This window comes from Cebus imitator, unplaced genomic scaffold, assembly GCF_001604975.1.
Source record: "Cebus imitator isolate Cc_AM_T3 unplaced genomic scaffold, Cebus_imitator-1.0 Scaffold537, whole genome shotgun sequence".
Classification (NCBI taxonomy): Eukaryota; Metazoa; Chordata; class Mammalia; order Primates; family Cebidae; genus Cebus; species Cebus imitator.
In genome coordinates, this window is record NW_016107852.1 from 1,684,808 (window position 1) to 1,710,746 (window position 25,939).

Consider the following 25,939-nt stretch of genomic DNA (forward strand, 5'->3'; position numbering starts at 1 on the left):
GTTGTAATTCTTGCCTAAAAGCAAAAAAAACCCAAAAAACCAAAAAACAAACAAAACATGCATTAAAGAGTTCTTATACCCTTCCCACAGACTCCCATCGCTTCCAAAAGAGCTAGTTGATAGGAGCTCATTTGAGAAACGAATTCACTTGGAGGTATTAGTGATTCCACATTATCCTTCTAATTTGATAAACCTGCTAGGAATCTCTGTATTTAAAAAGCAACTTTATGAATCCAAAGGAATGATACAAAATTTTCTAAGTCACAAAAACATACATTTTCCCCCCAAATAAGCTTTTTGCACTCTTAGGTCTATACTTTTAATTGCAGGTGTGGGCTGCTTCTCATACTCTCTGCGTGTTTCAGGGTGAGGAATAATGCAATTTTACCTAGAGTTATGTTGAAAGGCCCTTACTCTGAAACACTGCAGGAGTAGCCTGCCTTCTAGATTAGATGCAGTGATTAATACATTGAAGCTGTTCATCCATCATTAGTTTGTCTTAGTTTACCTGAGGCTTACACATTACCTAGCAAGGCCTTCAAGGACTAGATTTCAGAACAATTAAGCTTTGAATTGGAAAAGTTCCAACATTTGGGAAGAGAAAGTCCAGTCAAAGGTAGGTTAGTTTCTGGCAGTTGCTGGCACTATGAGGACACCGAGTATCTAGGTGAGCGGTGAGCATGCCAGAATAAAGGAGGAGAGTCAGATGGGGAGATGGGTTTCAAATGCAAACATTTATCTGTCTTCAAGTTTGCCCGAAGCTGGCCCTTTTCTGGTATGTCCCCATTAATCGAAAAAAGAGAGCAGGTAGGGTTTATTTTAAAATATAGTTTTGTTTTGTTTTTCTGATGAGGTTTTCAAATAGATTTTTTTATGGAAACCTGTAAATTGGAAGCAAAAATCTGTTCTTAAAATGAATATTTTCTAGAAAGTGAATGAAATAGTTTTTTATTTAAAAATCATTTTAATAAAGCAAAGAAACATAACATGATGATTTTATCTCTCTTTCCTTTTCCAGGGCAACCATTTCCAAAGTTCTGTCATGGTACTAATATTTTTTCTTTCTGTTTTGTAGCAGCAGTAGCAATAGCAACTTTTGCACATAGTTCTTGGGAGGAACAAGTGCAAGCTGCTGACCACAAATGTGAAATCAAAGTTCTTATGTTACAGGCAAGATGAGTGGCATAAATAGGAAGCTGTGATTTACAGAGGGGCCAAAACAAATAACTAGTGAATGCAATCTGTGGGATTTCTCATATTGCATCCTGAGAATACAAGATTCCGAGGTTGAGTGAACTTATGTCTGTAGAGTTCTAGAGTTACCAGAATATTCTTGAAGCTGTTTAACCAGGCTTTTTGAACCTGGAATCATGTTAAAAGTTTGAGAAGAAGTACATCATTTTAGCCAGCATCTATCTAATGATAACAGGGGAAACAGTGAGAAACTTATCATATTAATTCACACCAGTTTTTTTAAGAAGTCAACATTAAAGTAAATTTAGATACTATAGTTTAAAAGTAATTATCTGGGGCTAGGGGCAGTGGCTCACACCTGCAGTCCCAGCACTTTGGGAGGCGAAGTCGGGTGGATCACCTGAGGTCAGGAGTTTGAGACTATCCTGGCCAACATGGTGAAACCCTGTCTCTACTAAAAATACAAAAAATTAGTCAGGTGTGGTAGCAGGCGCCTATAATCCCAGCTACTCAGGAGGCTAAGGCAGAAGAATTGCTTCAACCTGGGAGGCAGAGGTTGCAGTGAGCCGAGATTGTGCCACTGCACTCCAGCCTGGGCAACAAGAGAGAAACTCTGTTTCAAAGAAAAAAAAAATTACTTATGTTAGATAAGTCAGTTTATATTTTTAAAGTATTATCTACAGTCAGATTCCCCATAACTTTTTAATTGCTTTAAGCTTTATAATTTCTTTTAAAGTTTATTTTGTAAATGCACCTTGCTCTGTACATTTTCCAATGAGTATAAAAATGATGTCATCAGTGTCTTCATGTGTTTTATAATGATCTCAATTTATTTAAATGCTGTTTAATTTAGAGGAGGAGATGCATTCTTTCAGCATCTCAGTATGGATAGGAATTACTGGAGCTACCCATTTTAAGGTTTTATTTGCATAAATATTCTTGACCATAAGAAGTTGAGGATAAAAATATATTGTCCAATTTTGCAAACATCAATAACCTGTGGTCCAATATCTTCACTGCTGACAAAGAGAACAGTTTCTAGGCAGTGGCGTTTAGGAGACTTAATCTTCAAATCCGATAGTTTTAGTTTGGAAAGATAAAACAGAAATCTTCTGTTGCTTTTTCCGAAGGATTGGCTTTTTTTTTTTTTTGCTTCAGTATGTTTGGGTTTCTCTTCTCTCTCAGATTTCCTCAGATGAGCTTCCTCTCTGGAGTCTTCTTCTGAGGAAATATCTACCGGGAGAAAGGCGATGGTGTGGCCAATAAAATGGCTGGAACGGAAAACGGTAGTTACACCTTGAAGAGAGGAAAGGTCTGTTTGGAAACCGAATATAGACTTTGGGCCTTTGTGGAAACCTTCGTGGAAAAATAAGGAAGGGACACCTGGGTGTCTTTGTGATGGGCTGCGCCCTTGTTACTGGACTCCTCGTGGTGGGTGGAGGGGTGAGTGTAAAGACCTGGCAGTTGGTATGGTCTGCATTATTTTCTGAGTCTCCAGGAGGGGTAAATACCTCTTCTTGTCCTGTGGAGAGGAAAACACAAGTTAGGAAACAGGTCTGGTAACAGAAGCAGAAGTGTGATGGATACTTTAGAGTAGTGGCAGAGGAGAAAGATGGAAAGAGATAATTAGAGAAGTCTCAAAGTGCATTTGAAACTGCCCACGTTCAATAAAATGAAACACAAGGCCAGGCGTGGTGGCTCACACTTGTAAAACCAGCACTTTGGAAGGCCGAGGTGGGCCTATCACGAGGTCAGGAGTTTGAGAACAGCCTGGCCAAGACAGTGAAACCCTGTCTCTACTAAAAATACAAAAATTAGCTAAGCGTGGTGGCCTGCACCTGTAATCCCAGCTACTCGGGAGGCTGAAGCAGGGGAATTGCTTGAACCTAGAGGCAGAGGTTGCAGTGATCCAAGAATGCACCACTGCACTCCAGCCTGGGCGACAGAGCTAGACTCTGTCACACACACACAAAAAAGAAACAAAGAAACACAGACACACCTGATGACCTAGCATTTCCACGGTGGGGGATTTACCCAAGAGAAATGAATGTTTATGTCTACAAAAAGACTAGTTCAGGGGTGTTCACAGTAGCCTTATCCATAATAGCCTAAATGGAAACAATCTAAGTGTCCATCAACAGAAGAATGCATTAAAAAACTGTATATTCATACAATGAAATAGTACTCAGCAATGAAAAGGAAGAACTATTAATACCCAGAGCAACATGGATAAATCCCATGAATGTTATGTTGAGCAATAGAATTCAGACACAAAAGTGTACATACTGTACAACTTCCTTTATATGAAGTTTAAGAACAAGCAAAACTGTAGTTTAAAAAAGTCAAAATAATAATTCAGCTTAGGGCACAGATAGGTGTATTTTAGCAGAAAGTGTAGCCAGGGAACTCTTTTTTTTTTTTTGAGATGGAGTTTCGCTCTTGTTACCCAGGCTGGAGTGCAATGGCACGATCTCGGCTCACCACAACTTCTGCCTCCTGGGTTCAGGCAATTGTCCTGCCTCAGCCTCCTGAGTAGCTGGGATTACAGGCATGAGCCACCATGCCTAGCTGATTTTTTGTATTTTTAGTAGAGACGGGGTTTCACCATGTTGACCAGGATGGTGTCGATCTCTTGACCTCGTGATCCACCCCCCTCGGCCTCCCAAAGTGCTGGGATTACAGTCGTGAGCCACCGCGCTGGCCCGGGAACTCTTTAGAAATGTTTATGTCTTGACCTGGGTGGTTGTTACACAGATAGTGTTATCTATATATCTCTATGTATACACACACAGGTGTATACACACATATATACATTTGTGTGTACACACGTTTATACACATACACACATTTATATGTAGGCATATGTAAAATGTGATCAAGCTGTACCTTTAAGATGTATGGATTTTATTGCATGTAAATTATAACTAAATAAAGAAAATTCAGTTTAAAAAAAGAACATAATTAATGTTAAGAAAATAAAAATACCCCCAAAGGCCATTAATTCAAAAGTTCTGCTTCAACTACCCAAGCAGTGAAATAATTCCCTAGAGGAAGGGAGGACCCATCTACAGGCAGCTGGAGAAAGAGCACTGAGAACCAGGGTGCAATTATTTTTTGAGAAGAAATTTAAATCAAACTGAAGTGTCATAGTCTTCCTTGGCTGTATCATTGAATCAAATTGGCTATGAAAAAGTAATCTTTCCTTTAGAAAATTGTTCCTTCACTCCCTTAGAGGCTTACATATAGAGCCTGGAAAGGGCTGCCGGCATAAATGATGATAAAATGAACTTCCCACAGGAAGTTGAGAGTACTGAGGCACTTACAAAGGACTAGATTCCCCTCTCCTTCAGGACAGTTGAATTCAGGTTTTTTGGTTGTGTTCAATGGCTTGTTATTTGCGTATGTCCATGGTCCCTCCTACATTCTGCTTCATCCATGAACCCTGGAAAGGTCAGTCCTACACACCCTCTGGCTATGGCTGATTGGACCTCTGATAGACACTCAATTCATTCATTGGCTGGTCAGTGACCAATCAGGTTCTCACTTGATAACTGAGCCACCACCGTGGAAGACGGCAGTGGAGGGTGTAGGGCAGGGGGCTTGAGTGTCTGGTTTTGGCCTGTGGAACGTCGAGAATGCAGAGAAGCCAGTCTGCACATAGAAGCAGCAAAATAGGGAAGGCTTCTCTCTGGGAGAGAAGAGACTAGAGGCCTTGTGCTAACAGGGTGATGTTGGGAGCAACAGCCTTGGTGTTTGTTTTGTTTCGTTTTGTTTTTGGACCGAGTCTCGCTCTGTCGCCCAGCCTGGAGTGCAATTGTGCGATCTCACTGCAACTTCTGCCTCCCGGATTCAAGCGATTCTCCTGCCTCAGCCTCCCGAATTCAAGCGATTCTCCTGCCTCAGCCTCCCGAGTAGCTCACACCCATAACCGGCGTGTGCTACCATGCCCAGCTAATTTTTGTACTTTTAGTAGAGACAGGTTTCACCATGTTAACCAGGCTGGTCTTGAACTCCGGACTTCAGTGTGCCCGCTTCGGCCTCCAAAAGTGCTGGAATTACAGGCGTGAGCCACCGCGCCTGGCCAGCTTTGGTGGTTTTGTTTATTTGTTTTTGAGATGGAGTCTTGATTTGTTGCCCAGGCTGGAGTGCAGTGGTACATTCTGTGCAACCTCCACCTCCTGGGTTCAAGCCATTCTCCTGCCTCAGCCTCCTGAGTAGCTGGAATTACAGGTGCCCGCCACCACACCCAGCTAATTTTGGTATTTTTAGTAGATATCGGGTTTCACTATGCTGGCCAGGCTGGCCTCACACTCCTGACTTCAAGTGATCCACTTGCCTGGGGACTCTCAAAGTGCTGGAATTAGAGGCATGAACCACCATGCCCCACCAGTCTTTGGCTTTTCAGGGAGCCCTAGCTATAGTTAAGTTTCTTGGAGATATCCTTATAATAATCAGTACACCTCCAGCTCTACTTGTTTCTAAAGCTAGCTTGAATGGGTGTCTGTTCCTTGAACAAAATACCAACCTCTTCTCCCATATCCACTCAGAGTACATTGAAATTCTGTGACTGAAATTAGATTGAGACACTTTAAACTACAGAAAATGACCAAATCCCACATTAGTTGTTTTTTTCTGGTAAGTTCTGAACCTTACAGGAAGACATTCTGCCAAGAATCTAGTCGCTAGGAAAGAAGCTAGCTTCTGTTTTAAGCCCCATCTTGGCATTTTGCTGTCAGCTCAGGCTTAGTGAGGCCTTGAGCTGTGCCACCAGTTTAACTGTGCTCCAGCTGTTAAAAACCACCCACCCACCGCCTCTCCTGCTCATCTCATTTCTAGAAACCTGAAGCTACTCTCTAAATCCTCTTCTAACAATTGCGTGTTAGAGCCTGCAAGGCAGATTTCCTCTGACTCTGGGATGTCCAGTAGTGTTGAGTGCTCTCTTTTTCTGGGAATTTTCAAGGGTGTAGGATCAAGGTATAAGCTTGCTTCAATCACTTACCCAGAAATGTGGGCAGGACCACATAAAACCACATTCTTCCAAGCAAACTAGACCTATGGTGATTTTTATGAGGTCACTAGCTAGCTAGTGCAAGTGTCCTAAAATGTGGGAGCAATAGTGATTGGTTTGGGAACCTGTCACATCCTACAAAGTTAGGGCCACACATCTGAGAAAGTGGGCTGATGCCATTTATGGTCTCTAACTTCAGCTGATCTAACACTGCTCATTAATTCTATTGTTTATTCTCTCTTCCTCATCTTCAAAACCTTGGCTATCTCCTCAAATTTCCCTCAAAATATTTCTTCTTCATTCATCTGAAGAATTTTCTTTGAAGTTCTCTTTACCATTCTAAGTTGATTAATTAGCTTCATATTCCAGAGAGAAAGCTGAGGTAATCTGCCATGAACTTCTTTGGTTCCTACTCCTCTCTCTTTAAAGTCTGTACACCTTCTGATTCTGCTTCTCCCCCTGTTTAACCCTTGGGAATCTGACCCCTGCCTCCTCCACTCTACAAAAGCTACTTTGGCAAAAGTCATTAATTGTCCTGGGCTTCTGAGAAGGTGGTTGCAGATGCCGAGAGCACCATTCTCTGTCCTCTTTGCCTGGCAAACTCCTATCTGATTTTAAGTCTCTTTCTCCACCCCCCACCTTCTTTTTTTTTTATTATTATTTTTTGGTCAGGGAGGCCTTTCCTACCCAGAGGCTGGGCTTTCAAACATCATGTGAGTCCACTTTCATCATACTCTTCGGCTGTGTGATTATTATTCAGTGGTTATATTCCTGCTCCACTGAAAGATCTATGTGGCTATCTTGTAGACTGCTGCCTTCTCGTCTCTAGCACAGTGCCTACAGTACAATTGAATTGACTGAGAGAAATCTCAGTTTCTATAATTGTAAATTTAACAAGTTCCTCCCTCTCAGGCATAGTGTGTTGAATAATAAGCAAATATTTCCCCTTATGTAACATACTGACATGCTAGCAAAGGCACTCGATGTCAAAGACAAGAGCTCTTCTGCAAGCTTAATAAGACCAAAGTATGCCAAATATTTAAATGCGGATTAAAAACATTTTGAGAGGCAGAATAGCTAAGTGTTTCAAAGGATAGGCTCTAGAGCCAGGCTCTCTGAGCTCTGCCATTTAATAATTGGGTGAACACAGATAGATTCCTTAACCTCTTCGAATCTCATCTTCCTTCTTTGTAAAATGAAGAAAATAATACTACCCATCTCATCATCCCCTTATGAGTGTTATTGGAAATAATATATGTAAAGTCCTGAGAACATTGATGGACATACAGTCCACCCTTAATAAGTATCAGCTACTGTTACTAATCTTGAATGTTATGAAAACATTGTTAGCCTGAGCCCCATCTTCTTAGGCCCATAAAATTTGTGCATTAAAGATGGGGCTACTGGGGCATGTGTTATTAGAATAGGACCTCCCAATGACAGAGGCTGTTGGCTCTTGTTCACTGCCTATGTCTCCAGCACTCAGAATAGTTCCTGGCTTATAGTGATGCTCAGTAAATACTTGATGAATTGAATGGTCAGGCAGACCTTGAATGTTTCTCTCTGTATATTTTTATGGAGTTCAGTGAGTATTTCAGTCCCAGAAAATCTGTAGTAATAATTTATATTAAAAATTGGCCAGGTATGGTGGCTCACACCTGTAATCCCAGTACTTTGGAAGGCCAAGGCAGGTGGATCATTTGAGGCCAGGAGTTTGAGACCAGCCTGGCCAACATGGTGAAACCCTGTCTCTACTAAAAATACAAAAATTAGCTGGGCATGGTGGCAGATGCTTGTAATCCCAACTACTTGGGAGGCTGAGTCAGAATTGCTTGAGCCTGGGAGGTGGGGGTTGCAGTGAGCCGAGATGGTGCCACTGCACTTTAGCCTGGGCAACAGAGGGACACTCCATCTCAAAAAAAATAAATAAAATTAGAGTATAATAGAGGAAGGCAAAAGATTGCTTGGAATTTGAATGTCAGTTTTAAGGTGGTTTATTATAGTCTAGACATGAAATTCATAGCATACAAACAACTACTTTAAAAACAAGTACTTTTTAAAAAAAAGGTAATGATGAAACCTTTTCTTATAATTACCTATACTCTGTGGTTGTTTGGGCAGACAAAGCTGGCTTGCAGTGATTTGAAGAGAAATAAGCTTTATACTTGAAGTTTAAGTGTGCAAGGCTTCCCTTACGTGGCGCATGGAGTCTTAGAAAAATTCTCATGTGCTTTCAGACTTGAGCCAGAAAGAAAAATAAGTTCCATGACTGATTGACTCACAATAATTGCAAAACTCAATTTATTTTGTAGACTCACAGAATGACTATCTTGGTCAAATCTCTAATTTCACAGATACGAAATCAGAGCCTAGAAAGTATTACACAGGCCTCTTTCAATTTTATGCTGTGAGTCAAGTCATTTCAACATGTCTAGGTTACTACATTAGGGGCTATGGCAAATGCAGAGATGATTGAGATTAAGAGCCTGAACTCAAGGAGCAGGCAGATGCTATGAAGACGAGGATCTGTAATGCAGAGCAGATGCCATATATGCCGTAGGTGATGCACAAATAGCTGTCAGAATTCAAAGGTTTCAGAAACAGAGATTACAATTTTAAAATTATATGTCTTAACAAAGACTTTGTAAAGGCAAAATCAGTGGCATTTAAATATTGTGCCTTAAAGCAGAAATGCAACAAACAGAGGTGAAAGCAAGAGGAGGGAGCAGCTGTGGTTGCTGCCATGCAGGAGTGAGAAGAGGGTGACTTTGGAGATCCATACATAACCTTGTCAGGTAGACCCAGGGTGTGTGTGAATGAATGACGAACTCGAAGCAGGGCTGCTGGGATAGAATGAAGCTACATATGAAGGACTTTGAGGGATTGCAGGGAAAAGTGAACCAAATTCGGAAATCAAATCTGATGTTTCAATGGGTGTTTTTTGTTGTTGTTGAGATGAAGTGTCGCTCTTATTGCCCAAGCTGGAGTGCAATGGCGCGATCTCAGCTCACTGCAACCTCTGCCTCTGGGGTTCAAGCAACCTCCGCCTCTGGGGTTCATGCCTATAATCCAGCTACTCGGGAGGCTCCTGCCTCAGCCTCCCGAGTAGCTGGATTATAGGCATGCACCACCATGTCTGACTAATTTTGTATTTTTAGTAGAGACAGGGTTTCTCCATGTTGGTCATGCTGGTCTCTAACTCCCGACCTCAGGTGATCCACCTGCTTCACCCTCCCAAAGTGCTGGAATTACCGGCATGAGCCACCGTGCCCTGCCTCAATGGGTGTTTTTAAGATGTGAATAAAAGAAATCTCTCATCTTATAACTTGTTTAGCTACATGTTTACAAAGCCTCCTGAAGAGCGGATCACTTTCTGCAGAGAAGGTGGCAGATGGCTAGTTTTGTTTTATGATGCTTCTTTTAGATGTCACTTTTAGCAAGTGAGGCTTGGGGCCTTGTCTTGGGATTTGGGGGGCAGGTTTTGCTCATAATCTGTGCCCTGTCCCCTGATTGCCAGAGTGTGTGCAGAGGTTGGATCGGGGGGTCTCTGAGTGTTTCACGACCAGCTCTGATGTCTCTCCATGTCTCCTGTCTATTGTGAGCTCTAAGGGATGCAAACAGGGAATCTGCCCAGGCATGAGCAGGGTTTGGTTGAGCCCCTGCAAAGCCCCCTCCCCAAGACATGTGAAAGGGGCAAAGGGCTCTGTCTGACTCCTAGGTTCCTCTTCCCTAAACAGCATCTAGTTTTGGAATCAAAATTAACTGTGAAAAAATGTTAGATCTAGGCTCCCCAGGATTTTCTCCACTTTTCTTTCCCTCTTTTCCTCCCTTCCCCAGCTTTTTCTTTCCTTTCCCCAGGGTTTTACAAACCAATTCTAAGGCTCAGGACACATTTTTTAGTGGGAGCAAAGAAAGAGAATAGGAAGAGTTGAGAAATTTAATCTAATATAATCCTAAAGAAAGAAACCTGTGCCCACCTCTGTGGCACCAAAATGCAGCTCAATAGATGTGATTAAAGCAATTAACAAAGAGTAAATACCCACCACGTGCAAGTTAATATGCTGCTGGAGATAGAAAGTGGAGAGTACTGTAATTCAAAGTGGAATGGTTAGCTTTGTAACCATAATAACTAGTGTTTGTATAGTGTTTTTAGCTTGAAGAGTTTTTCACAGGTGATAGCTCATTGGATCCTCGCAAACCCCACAACAATGGATATTATTAATATTGTCACTTCACATATGAGGAGTCTGATGCTCAGAGATGTTAAGCATGTCTAAAGTCACAGAGCTAGTGCTGAGACGAGGACCAAGGTCTTCAGATGACAAAATCTAATCTCCTTTTTAACTACACAAGCTGATGGACACTGAGGTAAATATTTCCAACTTCTGGGAATGTGCAATCATGGAGCCAATTTTGTCTTTTTGTACAGCTTATTAATTAGTGGACCCACAGTAGAACAAAAGCAAAACCCTTACCTTCTGCCACAGTTACCACCAACCAGCAGACCAGTAACCAGTAGGAGAAGCAGTGTCTGCGAGCCATGGCTTCTACGCTGAGCAGTCACTGCCTTGAACCTGATGTTGCTTTAAAGGGGAGTGGGTGAGTCACCAGCAGCCTGATTCAGATAATTTGCATTAGCAGGGAGGCCCACAGCGATCAGGTGTGGTCCACTCTGCAAATGCAAATTACCTGAATCAGGCTACTGGTGACTGATTCCCTGCGGTGTGAGGGTAAGAAATCAGCAAGGAAATAACAGATAGTTTTTGTCAAACAGAAGCTTCTTGTAAGGACAGCCAGATTTCAATCATCTCTCCCCAGAGGGGGATTTTGGACGATCATGCCTTCACCATCCTTTTAACACCTTAAATCTTCTCCCATGTTAGTGCCTTTTAGTTGTGTATATGGGTCTTCCTCTGCAAGAGAAATAAGCAACAGTCCAGAAATACGCAACAGTGCTTCGCTCTGTGCTGCGTACCTACTTAAAAAGCAAACAAGATGGGGAGGGCATTATTCGGAGGCTTCTGGACCCCTGTGGTTTGCAGTGAACAGGTGGGGACTGTTCTTTGGTGCCCAACCAGGGTTTATGCTGCTTCTGTGCTCTGCTTTTGTCCAGGAGGCAAGGGCAGAAGAATCAGGAAACGACCTTCCTTAGTGATCATGATGGGCACTGTCTAAGTAAACATAAAAATTTGGGAGAGTAACTTAGTGAGTCGTCCTTTCACGGCTCCTCCAAATTCGCCATATTGCCTATAAGATGGATGTGATATGTCTACATCCAGTTGGTCTCCTGAGAGAAAGACTCCATCAGCTGCTGGATATATGAGAGGGGATTGTCACAGGTGAAACATGGACCTTGGAGTTGGGAAAAATTCCAGTCTTTGTTCCTTTTCTTGCTAGCTGGGTGACTGTGGTGAGTCCCTGAGACTTGCTGAAGCCTCAGGGGTCTCATCTGTAAAATGGGACTTGTAGTACTACCCTCAGAGGAATGTTGTGAATTAAGGAGACGGTTTTTTTTTTTTTTTAAGAAGTTTTAAAAATTTTAATGTATTTTTGGGTACAAGTGGTTTTTATGGATTATATAGTGGTGAATTCTGAGATTTTAGTGCACCCGTCACCTGAGCAGTACATACTGCACCCAATATGTAGTGTTTTATTCCTACTTCCTCCCAACCTCCCCCCCCCAGCCTCTAAAGTCCATTATATCATTCTGTATGTCTTTGTGTCCTCATAGCTCAGCTCTCACTTACAAGTGAGAACGTATGGTATTTGGTTTTCCATTTCTGAGTTACTTAACTTGGAATAATGGCCTCCAACTCCATCTAAGTTGCTACAAAAGACATTAATTCATTTCTCTTTATGGCTGAGTAGTATTCCATCGTGTATATATACGTTTTCTTTATCCACTCATGGGCCAATGGGGACTTAAGTTGGTTTCATATCAAGGAGATAATTGACATACAGTTCCAACCACAGTGCCTGGCCTGTGAAAGGGAGTGTTTTCGATTATCATTAAATTACAATAACCACAACCGATAATTTATTCTTAGGAGGTTGTACTTGCCAAATCATTTAATCACTGAAAAGACCTCCACTTTGGACAGAACATTTTTCTGGGTATCATATGAAAAAAAAAAAAAAAAAACAGTAACTAGGATTTTACAGCACTAAAAGCCTATATTAGAAAAGACCAAAAAACCTCAAATCAATGACTTCAGCTTCTATCCTAAAAAAAAAAAAAAAAAGAACAAATTAAACATGGTTCCAGTCTTTGAAGGGCTGACAATTTAACAAGAGAGGCTGTGAAAACTAAGAATCCAAATGAATAAGGATGCAAACACTCACAGATAGAAAATGGAAAGTTCTGCTGGCTTGATGTTAGTCTTAGGCAAACTTCCAGAACAGATAATCAGATGGATGATTTGTCAGCAGTTTGAAAAGGAACCAGGAAACATCAAGAACAAGTTGAGTTCCTTAGACTACCCACTCATTTAATAATTCTGTATTGACTTTTATTTATTCAGAGTCAGACACTGGTCTAAGTGCTGGGGCTAAAGATGAGCTTCCTGCTCTCATGAAGCTTATAGTCTAGTCTGGTAGAGACATTAAATATTAACTCAGTAATAACAAGAAAGTGTTTTGAATGCTAAGAGAGAGGAAGAACTGAAGGCCATGGGAGAACGAAGCAGAGAAACACAGTCTATAATTTGACATCATTGGGTCAGTATCACACATGCTACTTTGTCCCCTGCATTGGAGATAACACTACAATGCCAATGAAATTAGATTCACATAATCACTTTAGGCACTGCCAGGGGTTTCATTTTATAGATTTACTGTAATTTATTTAACCAAATTTTTAACTGATGGACATTTGTATTATATCTTCTGATTCTCTTTCATTTTTGTTTTGGAGTGCTAATGAGTTTTCATCTTAAATGTTGAAAATAAATAATAAAAGCAAAATAACATTTTTCATTTAAATCTATTGTTCTGAAATTTATAAAATAAAGGAACAAAATTTTCAAAGGAACATTTTTTTTTTTTCTTTTGAGATGGAGTCTCATTCTGTTGCCCAGGCTGGAGTGCAGTGGCGCAATCTCGGCTCACAGCAACCTCTGCTTCCTGGGCTCAAGCAATTCTTGTGGGTCAGCCTCCCGAGTAGCTGGGATTACAGGGCTATTCAGGAGGCTGAGGCATGAGGGTGTGCCACCACACCCAACTATTTTTTTTGTATTTTTGGTAGAGATGGGAGTTTGCCATGCTGGCCAGGCTGGTCTCAAACACCTGACCTCAGATGATCTGCCCACTTCGACCTCCCCAAATGCTGGGACTACAGGTGTGAGCCACTGTACCTGGTCAAGGAACACAATTTTAAAAATTTTTACCAAATTCCTATCCAGCAGAAAATTGTAACTTTTTAAACTATTAGTGTATAGTATAACTAAGTCTTGCCATATTTTATTTCTTTGTATATTATATATAGAGTGGAGCCAAGTGTTTCACAACCTATAAAATCAGTGAAACTGGTGTGAAACTATCAGATTGATTTGCAAAAGTTCTTATACCTTAAATATAAGAAAATATTTCCGAAAGCTTATTTCAAATGCAGCAATTTTGGTAAAAATATCTTTTTAGTCATATACTTTAATTATCCACAAATCATTTAGCTGCAGACTGATCAATGAGAATCTAATGTCTGTGTTTCCCAATGTCAAGAACAGTATCAATGGCTTTGAGTCACAGTTGTTAATCCAGTGTGTTAAGGGGAAGGACCCATGTATGTAGGCCAGATTGTGTTAGGTCTTCACATTTCTTTCCTCAAGACTAAAAGACATTAAGTGGTAAGATTGAGATTCAGAACTGAGATTTTTATGATTGCAAAATTTATGCTTTTTTCTTCTAATTAAATATACAGTCATATGCTGTATCTGTATAATGACTTCTTATCAATGACAGATTGCATATATGACAGTGGTTCCATAAGATTGTAACGGAGCTGAAAAATTCCTATTGCTTAGTGACTTTGTAGATGCCATAAAGCCATAGCATGATACATTACTACATATTTGTGCTGATGATGCTGGTATAAAGAAACCTGCTGCACTGCTAGTCATGAAAAAATATAGCACTTACAGTTATGCATGTACATAATACTTGATAATAAGTGACTATATTACTGGTTTATGCATTTACTATACTGTATTTTTCATTGTTATTTAAGATTGTACTCCTTCTACTTACCAAAAAAAGTTTGTTTTAAATTAGCTTCAGGCCGATCCTTCAGGAAGTATTCCAGAAGAAGGTATCGTTATCTTGGCAGTTGGCAGCTCCATGCATGAAGATCTTCCAGTGGAATAAGATGTGGAGGTGGAAGACAGCGACAGTGATGATCCTGACCCTGTGTAAGTCTAGGCTGATTATGTGTTCGTGTCTTACTTTTTAACAAAAAAGTTAAAAAAGTAAAAAAAAATAAAAATTTTAGAAATAGAATAAAACTTAAAGAATAAGAATATAAAGAAAGTATTTTTGTACTACTGTACAATGTTTGTGTTTTAAGCTGTTATGAAAAGTCAAAAAGTTAAAAAATTTTAGTTTAAACTAATTAAATAAATAAAATTTACTTATTTATTTTTTGAGACAGAGTTTCTCTCTTGTTGCCCAGGCAGGAGTGCCATGACACAATCTCTGCTCATTGCAACCTCCACCTCCTGGGTTCAAGCGAATCTCCTGCCTCAGCCTCCCGAGTAGCTGAGATTACAGGTATGCACCACCACGCCTGGCTAATTTTGTATTTTTAGTAGAGACGGGGTTACATCATGTCGATCAGGCTGGTCTTGAACTCCTGACCTCAGGTGAGCCACCTACCTCGGCTTCCCAAAGCGCTGGGATTACATGCGTGAGACAGCGCCTGACCAAATTTAATGTTTTTAATTTAAAGATTTATAAAGTAAAATAGTTATAGTAAACTAAGGTTAATTTATTATTGAAGAAAGATATTTTCATTAGTTTAGTAGAGCCTAAGTGTGCAGTACTTATAAAGTCTACAGGAGTGTTATGTCCTTCCCATTCACACACCACTCATTCACTCACTGCCCCACCCAGAGCAGCTTCCCATTCTGCAAGCTCCATTCATGGTTAAGTACCTTATACAGGTGTGCCTTTTTTTTTTTTTTTTTTTTTAATTTTTTTTTTGTTATTTTTACTCTTTTTTTTCTTTGTTTGGATACACAAACACTTACCATTGTGCTACAACTTCCTATAGCATTCAGTACAGTAACATGCTCTACAGGTTTGTAGCCTAAGAATAGGCTATGCCATATAGCCTAAGTATGTAGTAGGCTATACCATCTATGTTTGTGTAATGCACCCTGTGATGTTGGCATGACAACAAAATTGCCTAATGTTGCATTTCTTTTTTTTTTTTTCTTTAAAACCAAGTCTTGCTCTGTCACCCAGGCTGGAGTGCAATGGTGCAATCTCGGCTCACTGTGACCTCTGCCTCCCAGATTCGAATGATTCTCCTGCCTCAGCCTCCCAAGTAGCTGGGATTACAGGCATGCACCACCACGCCTGGCTAGTTTTTGTATTTTTAGTAGAGACTAGGTTTCACCATGTTGGCCAGGCTGGTCTTGAACTCCTGACCACGTGATCCACCCGCCTCGGCCTCCCAAAGTGCTGGAATTACAGGCGTGAGCCACCATGCCTGGCTACCTAATGATGCATTTCTTAGAGAATGTACCTGTTGTTAAGCAATGCATGACTGCATTTACTTTGTTTTAAACATCCATCCATTCATTCATTTATTCATTTACTTGCTAATTCATTAGTGGATTTAAGTTCTTATTTTAATGGGCTCTTTGTTTTTTGTTTTATATCCTTCTTCTTAACAACCTGTGAGGAAAGAGGCTCTTTCCTGCCAGCACCACTTAGAAAAGTCCCAGGGAAGATTTCTGGTTGGCCAAGCCTAGGTCTTGTGGCTGGGGAGGGTGGCAGGGGTCCGTCACTAGAAGTGCAGGGACAGCAGAGCCTGGGCCACTAGGAATGTTGGCCGAGGAGCTACCCTGATTTGCGTCTAGCACACCTATAGTGTCCCGCCTTGAACCCTGACCCGTAATCTTGAACTGGAATCACTGGGTGAATAAATCATCTTACTTGCTTTTATTAACCTTTCTTAAGTGTATTTAGAGCTCACATTTATTTCAATGTTTGATATTAGAAGTGTTTTGGTAAGTGTTTGGTGTTTATCACTTTATGTAGTGATAAACCAATCAATCCCAGTATGTGTGTGTTTCTCGGAATGCCAGATAACAGATATAAGACAATCAATGTTCCTGCGAAAAAGAAAAGAGAACAACTTTTTATGACCCAAAGCCCGGGATTGCTATAAACAATACTTACACTGTAATCCTTCCTTGTGGGGTGGATGTTAGTTGTTGTGACTGTAGGATCTTGTGGTTCAGTGACATCTTGGCATGTGAACTTGTCCCAACCAATTGTCAACCAAGACGGAATTATTCAATGGTTTCAGTCTGTTCAGTGTCTGTATCTACGTCACCTTGAAAAAAGGTTCCAATATATGTAATGAGACATATTGTCACAGAAGAAATACTAATCTAAGAACCTTTGTTGAACTTCTTAAGGGAGAGTTCTTGATGTCCTCTACCACAGGTTTGGAGCCCAGAGAAGCGGGGCCTCTGGCACCTGGGAGCATAGCTTTGGGAGTTGAACTTTGCTGGGTCATCACTTAGTTCATTCAACAACTATGTATTGGGTGCCCACTATCTGCCAGACACTATTCCAGGGGCTTGAGATACAGGTAAAAATACCTGTTCTAGTGGAGTTAACATTCTAGTGTGGTAGAGACAGAGAATAAACAATAAATATAACTCATGAGTAAATTAGCTAATATGTTAGAATATTCCAAAATATGTGCTATAGAAAAATAAAAGATGATCAGGGTAAGGAATTTGGGGGAGTTGGAATTTTAATTAGAAGATGATATTCTGGTGGGCACGGTGGCTCACGCCTGTAGTCCCAGCACTTTGGGTGGCTGAGGTAGGCAGGTCATTTGAGCCCAGGAATTAAGAGTTCGAGCTTGGCCTGAACAACATGGTAAAACCCTGTCTTTACAAAAAATACAAAAACTAGACAGGTGTGGTGCCCCATACCTGTAGTTCCAGCTACTTAGGAGGAAGTAAGATCACTTGAGTCTGGGAGGTTGAGGCTGCAGTGAGCTGTGATTGCACCACTGCACATCAGCCTGGGTTACAGAATGAGACCTTGTCAAAAAAAAAAAAAAAAAAAAAAGAAAAAAAAGAGATATTCCAACAAGGACTTGAGGGAGGTGGGTAAATTATCCGTGTGCATATCTGGAGAAAGAATGTATCAGGCAGAGAGTACAGCCCAGCCAGTGCCAAGGTTCTGAGACCCCAAAGTAGGCTTGGGATGTAACACAGGACAGCAGGGAAACTGTTGTAGCTGAGACTGGGTGAATTGGGGGACAGGCATAGAAGAGGCCAAGGATCAGTGGGAGGGGAAATCATGATTCTGAGTGAAATGGGAGCCACTGGAGGGTTTTGCAGAGAGGTGTAACATGATCTTACAATTTAAAAAGGACAACTCTGGCCACTGTGTAGAGATGGTTGCGGGTAGGATGGCCCAGCTACAGCAGATTTTGCAGCAGTTTTGTGGGAAGATGATGTGACTCAGATTGGGGTGGTAGTGGTGGAGGAGGTGTGAGAAATGGGGAGATTCAGGGCATATTTTGAAGGTGTCGTTGAGAGGATTTCCTGATGAACTGGAAGAGGGTATGAGAAACACGGGGGAGTCATAGATAATACCATGGCTTTTGGTCTGAGCATTTGGTTGCTGGAGTTAGGTGTGTTCAGGTGATGAGATTATGGTTGAATTAAAAATATAATGTTATTACTTATTTTATTTTATTTTATTTTTGAGACACAGTTTTACTCTGTTGCCCAGGCTGGAGTGCAATGGTGTGATCTGGGTTCACTGCAACCTCCGCCTCTTGGATTTAAGCGAATCTCCTGCCTCAGCCTCCCAAGTAGCTGCGATTACAGGCATGTACCACCACACCTGGCTAATATATTTTTTATTTTTAGCAGAGACGAGATTTCACCATGTTGGCCAGGCTGGTTTCGAACTGCTGACCTCAGGTGATGCACCTGCCTTGGCCTCCTAAAGTGCTGGATTATAGGCATGAGCCACTGTGCCTGGCCCTATTAGTTTTTTAACAAATAAAAATTGAGAGAATAAAAATGTCTGTTTTAGAAGATACCCAGGCACTTTAGTGAGTAAATACTAAGAAATTTTACAACAAGTTATTGAAAGAGTCTGTGGAGGCGGGCTGGGCACAGTGGCTCATGCCTGTGATCCCAGCACTTTGGGAGTTCCAGGAGGACAAATGGTTTGAGGCCAGGAGTTTGAGATCAGCTCGAGCCACATGGCAAAACCCCATCTGTAAATAAAATAAAATAAAATAAAATAAGCAGCAATTAGCCAAGTGTGGTGGCGCCTGTAGTCTCAGCTACTTGGGAGGCTGAGGTGGGAGGATCGCTTGAGACTGTGGAGGTCAAGGCTACAGTGAGCTGTGATCGTGCCACTACACTCCAGGCTGGGTGACAGAGTGAGACCCTGTCCCCTCTGCCCCCAAAAAAGTCTGTGGAAGGAAGGCTAAGGGGTGAGTGTTGTGGAATGTCAGCCCTGGAGAAGTGCAATATCCACATCTGGGCATGAAGGCCTGGTTGGCAGTGTGCCAGGAGCCTTGTGTCCAGAGCAGCTTTGTTGGGGGAGAAAAGATGAGGTGAGCCCATGAGCCAGTGAGTGAGGTGCAGTTTCTGCTGACCCGCATGGGCTCTGCCTTCTCTGGCTTACCCTGTTTAACCACCTCCTGTGTAGCAGGCCCTTGAAGAATGAGGTTTTGTTATAAAGTTGATGAGGAGGGAAACAGAGTTATTTCTGGCTCAGGCCACTGTGTGTGTGTGGAGTCTGCGTGTTCTCCCCAGGTCTGCGTGGGTCTTCCCTGGATGCTCTGGTTTCCTCCCACTTTCCACGGCTGTGCAGGTCAGGTGAACCGGCATGTCTACACGGTCCCAGTGTGAGTGAGTGCAGCTGTGTAAATAAGTGTGCCCTGTAATGGGATGGTGTCCTGTCCAGGATTGGTTCCCGCCTTGAACCCTGACCTGTAATCTTGAACTGGAATCACTGGGTGAATAAATCATCTTAGTTGCTTTTATTAACCTTTCTTAAGTGTCTTTAGAGTTCACATTTATTTCAATATTTAATATTAGAAGTGTTTTGGTAAGTGTTTGGTGTTTATTACTTTATGCAGTAAGGCTGTTGGTATTTTTGTGACCAGAAATATGCAGTAGAAACTTAACTCCTGTTTCTACCCATTAGCTTATGGTAAAATTGGTTTCCTTATAGTCGTTTTGCTTAAAGTCTCAGTTTCCAAGAACCTATCAACGCTGTTAGGACTTAGACTGAAATTGTGTTTTCTGTGTGTCCTCCCTCTCTGGACGTTGAGACCCTTGATGGCAAGAACTGAGTCTTTAAACTTTTTTTTAAATTTTAAGTTGTGGTAAAATATATGTAACATAAAATTGACCATTTTAAGTGTACAGAAGAACCCAGTCTTGATTAGTTTTAGCCTCAGGGCTTGGCATGGTGACACTCAGTAAACAGTTGTGAAAGGCATGGAGGAGGAGGAAGGGGAGAAGGGTCAGCGCCTGCACCTGCGTGTTCATGCACCTGGTTGTCCAGCAAGTCTGCGTCAGGGAAGGGCTTGAGGGTAGGAGGGGTTTTTTACCAAGGGATCTCTAGTGCTCTGTTGTGGCCTGCTGTCTGGATTTGTGCTCAGGGCAATTTCATCTCTTCTTTTTTTCTCCTGCGATGATTAATTTGATGTGCCAACTTGGCTGGGTCAAATATTATTCTGGATGTTTCTGGGAGGGTACTTTGGGATGAGGTTTATATTGAAATCAGTGGGCTTTGAGTAAACAGATGGTCCTCTGTAACGTGGGTGGGCCTCATCTGATCAGTTGAAGGCCTGAATGGAATAAAAGACTGAGCTCCCCTGAGTAAGAGGGAACTGTGCAGTGGACAGCTTTTGGACTGGAACTGCAGTGTAGGCTCTTCTCTGGGTCTTCAGCCTGCCTGGCCTACCCTGCAGATTTTGGACTTGCCAGCCTGCTTAACTGCATGAAGCACTTCCTTAAACTAAACCTCTCCTCTCTATATACGCATCCTATTGGTTCGGTTTCTTGGGGGAATCCTAACACATGCCCATATTCTTTGTCATGCGTAAATGTGCTGCTTCACAGGTTTAGTAGATAAAAGCATAGGAAAAGATTTGATAAATCAACTGCTTCTAAGTAAGAGCTTGGGTGTTTATGGACAATGAAGGGGCACGGCCAGTGCTCCTTGACTGGAGATGTGTGGGAGGACTAAGAATTTAGGCTGGTGTGTGAGCACTGAACTGCCTCTAACACAGACACTGCAGACAGGTGCTGGTGAAGAGAGCACCCCTCTGTCTCAGGATGGAATGTCCTTCATCCAGAGGCTGAACATTGGGATTTTGGGGAGAATCTCATAGTGACTTTCCTGCTTCAGTCTCCCTCTTCTCAGTCTCTCTTTCCCTCTTTCCTGGTGGTTTAAACACGTGTTTGGAATTTCAGGGAGCTCAAACTGAAGACACTGGGTTTGGATACAATGCTTTTTGGTAAGTAATTTATTTCAGATGCTTAAATTGAGGCAATGGAAACCATACTTCTGTATCAATTGAGATGGAGCAGGTAACCAAAGATGAAACCTCTTGGGCCAGCAATGTCAGAAACGGTAGGCTGCCCTAGCTGTTCACATGCGGCTCTAGGGCGGGCAGGCAGAGCTGCCTTTCACGCCCTCAAGGGTCCACTGGGGGGTCTGCCTGAGGCTGGATCAGCTTCACTGGCTTCTTTTATTGCTCAATTTCTGCTCAGAGAAAGGCTCTGTCCTGCTGCTGGGCCTTGGGGAAGCCGACGTGAGCTGTTGTAAGTCCAATTAGGCTAGTCTCCTGTCTGTGGTCACAACTGCGGATGCTGCCTGGGAGAGGTCTTCTTCTCACAGGACTGCAGTGAGTAATCCAGGGAAACTGCCATTTGGGCTGCCTCAGTCAGGATTATGTGTGTCAGGGAGGATAGGGAGTGGTGGAAACCTCTGAGTCAGGTTGAGGGAGGCCTAGGGCTGCTCGGGGTTCTCTGTCTGAAGCACCACAAAGGGACAGGTGCTCTTTTGGGGGATCTAAAGGTTCTGTGGTTGGTGCTGATATGAAGGTGTCCTGGATGACTTCCCTGCAAGGCTTGCTTGGGCATCTTCTGCTGGGATTTTTCCTAAAAGGGGGCTCAGGCACCTTAACTATACTTTCTATTCCCTCATTTTGCAGAGCAGGAGCCCAAGGCCTGGAGAAGGTTCCTAACCTCATCACAGTGATTTAGCAACAGATTGGCAGTAACATCCCAGTGAGGGGCAGGGTGATACCCATGTCACTGAGAGTCTGCATTCATCAATGGTTTGAAACAGAATATTAAACCAGTGGGGTGAATCTGTGCTCTGCTCTCTGCCTTGCCATTGTTTAGCAGCGAGCCTTGGACCAGCTTCCTTGCCTCTCAATTTCCTCATCTATGTTGTCATTTACTATATTCTAAGCATCGCTGTTCTAAGAATTGGACATACATTAAGTCATTTAATTCTTAAAAACAACCCAATGAGGTAGTTACTATTGTCATACCTATTATAAAGATGAGAAAACTGAGGCACAGAGAGGTTGTTATGTGGCTAAAAAGAGGCAGAGCCATGCTATGAACCCAGGCAATTAGGATCCAGAATTCTTGCTTTTAATTTCTGTACTAGGTATGCTCTGAATGAAATAACTGGGAAAATATGAACACTGGCTGAATATTTGATGATAGGAAAAGATTACTGTTAAATGTTTTAGGTGAAATAGTGATATATACATTTATCTAAAAAAATAAGAGTCCTAGGCCAGATGTGGTGGCTCATACCTATAATCCCAGCACTTTGGGAGGCCGAGGCAGGGGGATTACTTGCAGACAGGAGTTTGAGACCAGACTGGCCAACATGGTGAAACCCCATCTCTACCAAAAAATACAAAAATTAGCCGGGCATGGTGGTGCGCTCCTGTAGTCCCAGCTGATCAAGAGGCTGAAGCATGAGAGTTGCTTGAACCTGGGAGGCAGAGGTTGCAGTAAGCTGGGATTGCGCTACTGCACTCCAGCCTGGGTGATGGAGTGAGACTCTGTCTCTAAAAACCAAACAAAAATAAAAAAATAGAGTTCTCATCTTTTAGAGATACATGCTGAAATAGCTACAGATTATATGTTGTTGGAATGTGCTTCAAAATAATCAGAGGAGGGGAGAGAGTGAGGGTACGGACAAAACAAGACTATCCGTGTTTAGTAACTGTTGAAGCTGGGTGATGGATGCATTAGAGTATATTATACCCTCAACTTTTGTTTGGAACTTTCCATTATAAAAAGTGTTTAAAAAGTCACCCTATATAAATGTTTGTTTTATTCTCTCTGAGGAATGTCAAAAGCACATGGACCTACCTCATGGACAGTGAAAAGAGTAATAGTCCACAGGGAGGGAGTGGCTGGGACACTGCTAAGAAGAGTCAGCTTCCAAGAGTGTAATTTATTGGGGGTGACCCATAGTGCCTATATTGTCTACCGTGGTCATAACACTTCTATGCTGTTCCCCTTATTCTGGTAAACAAATGTACACAAAGAGATTTCCTAACAAAACATCTTTACTCTGCAGCTATTGCATCACCACTACAGAGCCAGCCCACTCTCTTCTCTCTGCTCCATTGCCATTATTTTGGCTTGCCCAGCATAGTGTCTATCCAGTTCTTCTGATGACTTAACCCTGAGTTCCCCCTGGAAAACCATCATTTCTCTGCTCTCTTGGTTCCAGGACTTGGCTGTAATCTATGACTGCCAATCATAGCACAGCATTCCTATGGCCACAGATATTTATTTTTTTAGGGTTGAGTGTTTTACTCAAGCCAATTCAATCAGGCCCAGTCTGAGCTAGTCCTGGGACTGTTATGAGTGACTGGAAAGGAGGCACACATTTTGTCTTTGGATTTGAAGTTGTGAGGAACCTACGTACATGAAGGGACAGGCTGCCTGATAATCCAGAGTGGAGAGACTCTAGATTCTGAAAACATCATTTGAACTCCTAGATCCAGCTGTACCTGAAGACATACACAGTATGCCACAAGTGGTTTGCTAAAAGTAGTTCTGAAATATTACTAATATACTATAGTAGCAAATCATATAGAGAATGAAAATTCTTAAGCCTAGTATTAAAAAGTAGAAAGAAGAGCTATAAATTTTTATGCTCTTGTATTTGATTATAGACTAGAGATGTAGACATGGAGTAAAAAAAATGTGTCAGTTTCAGTGGTTGAGTAGAGCATTAACAGAGATCAGGACCAATCTTTTATCATTCCATGCATTCTTTCAGAGAGCCGAGAGAAACCAGGTGACTAGACAGACTCCTGTGCTGGTGAAACCTGTGGATGTTTGAATGTTTTGCCTGTGTATGTGGTAAGGTGACGTCAGCCTGAGTGTGCACCTGCCCTGTCTATGCTTGGCAGTAGCATCAGACAGATCCAGATTGTGGTAATGAGTAACTACTGGCTCTTCTCAGCCTCAGACACAGGATGAGTTCACATTTTATCCTTCAGCCTCTAAATGCCCCGACTGGAGCTTCCAAATGGAGCGACTGAAATCTGGCCTTGAAGATGTTGTGGATGTTCAGCAACAATTCAATAATGAGAAAATAAAAGTCTCTGGGTCTCCCAGAAGAAATAAAAAAAAGACAAAACAAAACAAGAGTCTCTGGGTCTGGCATTGTAGATCAGAACCGACAACAACGTGACTTCATGTAACGATAGGAAGACATCATTGTTCCAGCTGTGAAACCTTGGGCAAATTACCTAGCTTTTTCACTGTTTAATTTCCTCACTGGTAAAATGAGAATAATAATAGTACCTACCTTATAGGGTAGTTGTGACGTTAAATGAGTTAATAAAGTTTAAGCACTTTGAATAAAGACTGGCACCTTGTAAATGTTAGCTATGATGATAACTGAGAAATAATTTTTTGCCTTGAATAAACATTTCCTCTTGATTACAAATATCTGAAACAAGACACAGGCAGAAATATGAAGATTTATGAAAATTGTGATCAGCTCTCTGAGAATGTGGAATATTTCGAAGTCACAATCTTTAGTTTTCTGAGGTATCTGGTCAGTTAAAAAGCTGTATTTTAAGGCTCTCAACAGGGGATGGAGGCGTTCTGCTAGCGACCAGTCACAGGCAAGCTAATTAAAATCTTAAAAACACACCTACCCAGATAGTGGTTTCTTTAAATCTCAAATAGTTGGGCTGGCAGGGCTTGGAAGATTTCTTTGAAATATGTAGGTGTCACAAGAAATAATAGTAATTCAAGACTTAGATCCAACTTTAGCCAATGTCCCAGGGAGATGATGAAGGTAATGATAACAAGTAATGCTTCATTTTTCAGAGATGAAACAATTTTGATTTTTTTTTCTTTTTTTTTTTTGAGACCGATTCTCACTCTGTTGCCCTGGCTGGAGTGCAGTGGTGCAATCTTGGCTCACTGAAACCTCCACCTCCTGGGCTCAAGCAATTCTCCTGCCTCAGCCTGCCGAGTAGCTGGGATTACAGGTGGCTACCACTGCGCCCAGCTAATTTTTGCATTTTTAGTAGAGACGGGGCTTTGCATGTTGGCCAGGCTGGTCTTGAACTCCTGACCTCAAGTGATCCTCTCCCCTCGGCCTCCCAAAGTGCTGGGATTCCAGGCATGAGCCACTGCACCTGGCCGGTTTTGATTTAAATTTGTAGAATGCTGTTATTATACTTTTCTTTTCCTCCCTTCCTTTTTTGTTTTCCTTTCCTCCCTCCCTTCATCTCTCTCTCTCTTTTGTGTGCACTCTCTCTCTCTCTCTCTGTTCCTAGGAAGTACATAACCCTTTCTCTAGAAGTAAACACCTTTAACAGTTTGACATATATCTTTTTTTTCTTTTTTTATATACTTACACACACACACACACACACACACACACACACACACACTTATAAATTGTTTTGTAGGTGGGTTTTCAAAACATTTTATATAAATGAGATACTCTTTTGAGTTGCCCTTTATGTTGCTTTTTTCCACATTAAGGTCTTATCTTCCCGTGGCGATAAATATGAATTAATGTCTTTTTGAATTGCTGCTTATTGTTTCATTCCATGGGCATGCCACAGTTTTATTTATCCATTTACTGCTTGATGGATGGTTTGCCTTCCATTTTCTGCTTTCGCGAACAATCCTCACATAGCTCTCATGTGGCACATACAGAGTCTCTTTGCTGTCAGGTACATTTAAAAATAACTTACTAGAATGGTTTTTCATGTTTTTTAGTTTTAATATATAGAATACATTTGCATTTCATTCTAAACTTTACCAGTCTTTATGGTAAAGTTTGATCCTTTGGATAGCCATGTCTTATTTCTAGTTATACCCCTTTCCCATGTGATTTTCAACAAAATATGTCCAGATGATGGTGATGTCCACAGAAACTTGAATTATACATCTCAGTAATCAAGACATTCTCTATTCTTAAGACCCATCTAAAAGTGTTATC

The 25,939-nt window shown here is 41.6% G+C and overlaps 1 protein-coding gene across 2 annotated transcripts; it reads right to left on the reverse strand.

Moving 5' to 3' along the window:
* Positions 1-955: 955 nt before the first annotated feature.
* ODAPH (odontogenesis associated phosphoprotein) lies at positions 956-14,610 on the reverse strand. Of its 2 annotated transcripts, XM_037733558.1 has the most exons (3): positions 14,444-14,610; positions 10,678-11,115; positions 956-2,716 (listed from the first exon to the last, which is right to left on the reverse strand). In XM_037733558.1, exons 2-3 carry the CDS (start codon positions 10,742-10,744, stop codon positions 2,376-2,378), a joined length of 408 nt encoding a protein of 135 aa, XP_037589486.1. In that variant the 5' UTR covers positions 10,745-11,115; positions 14,444-14,610; the 3' UTR covers positions 956-2,375. The 2 variants fall into 2 exon arrangements, with proteins under 2 accessions (XP_037589486.1, XP_017370245.1); XM_017514756.2 differs by lacking the exon at positions 14,444-14,610 and having other exon boundaries at positions 10,678-11,146.
* Positions 14,611-25,939: the final 11,329 nt, after the last annotated feature.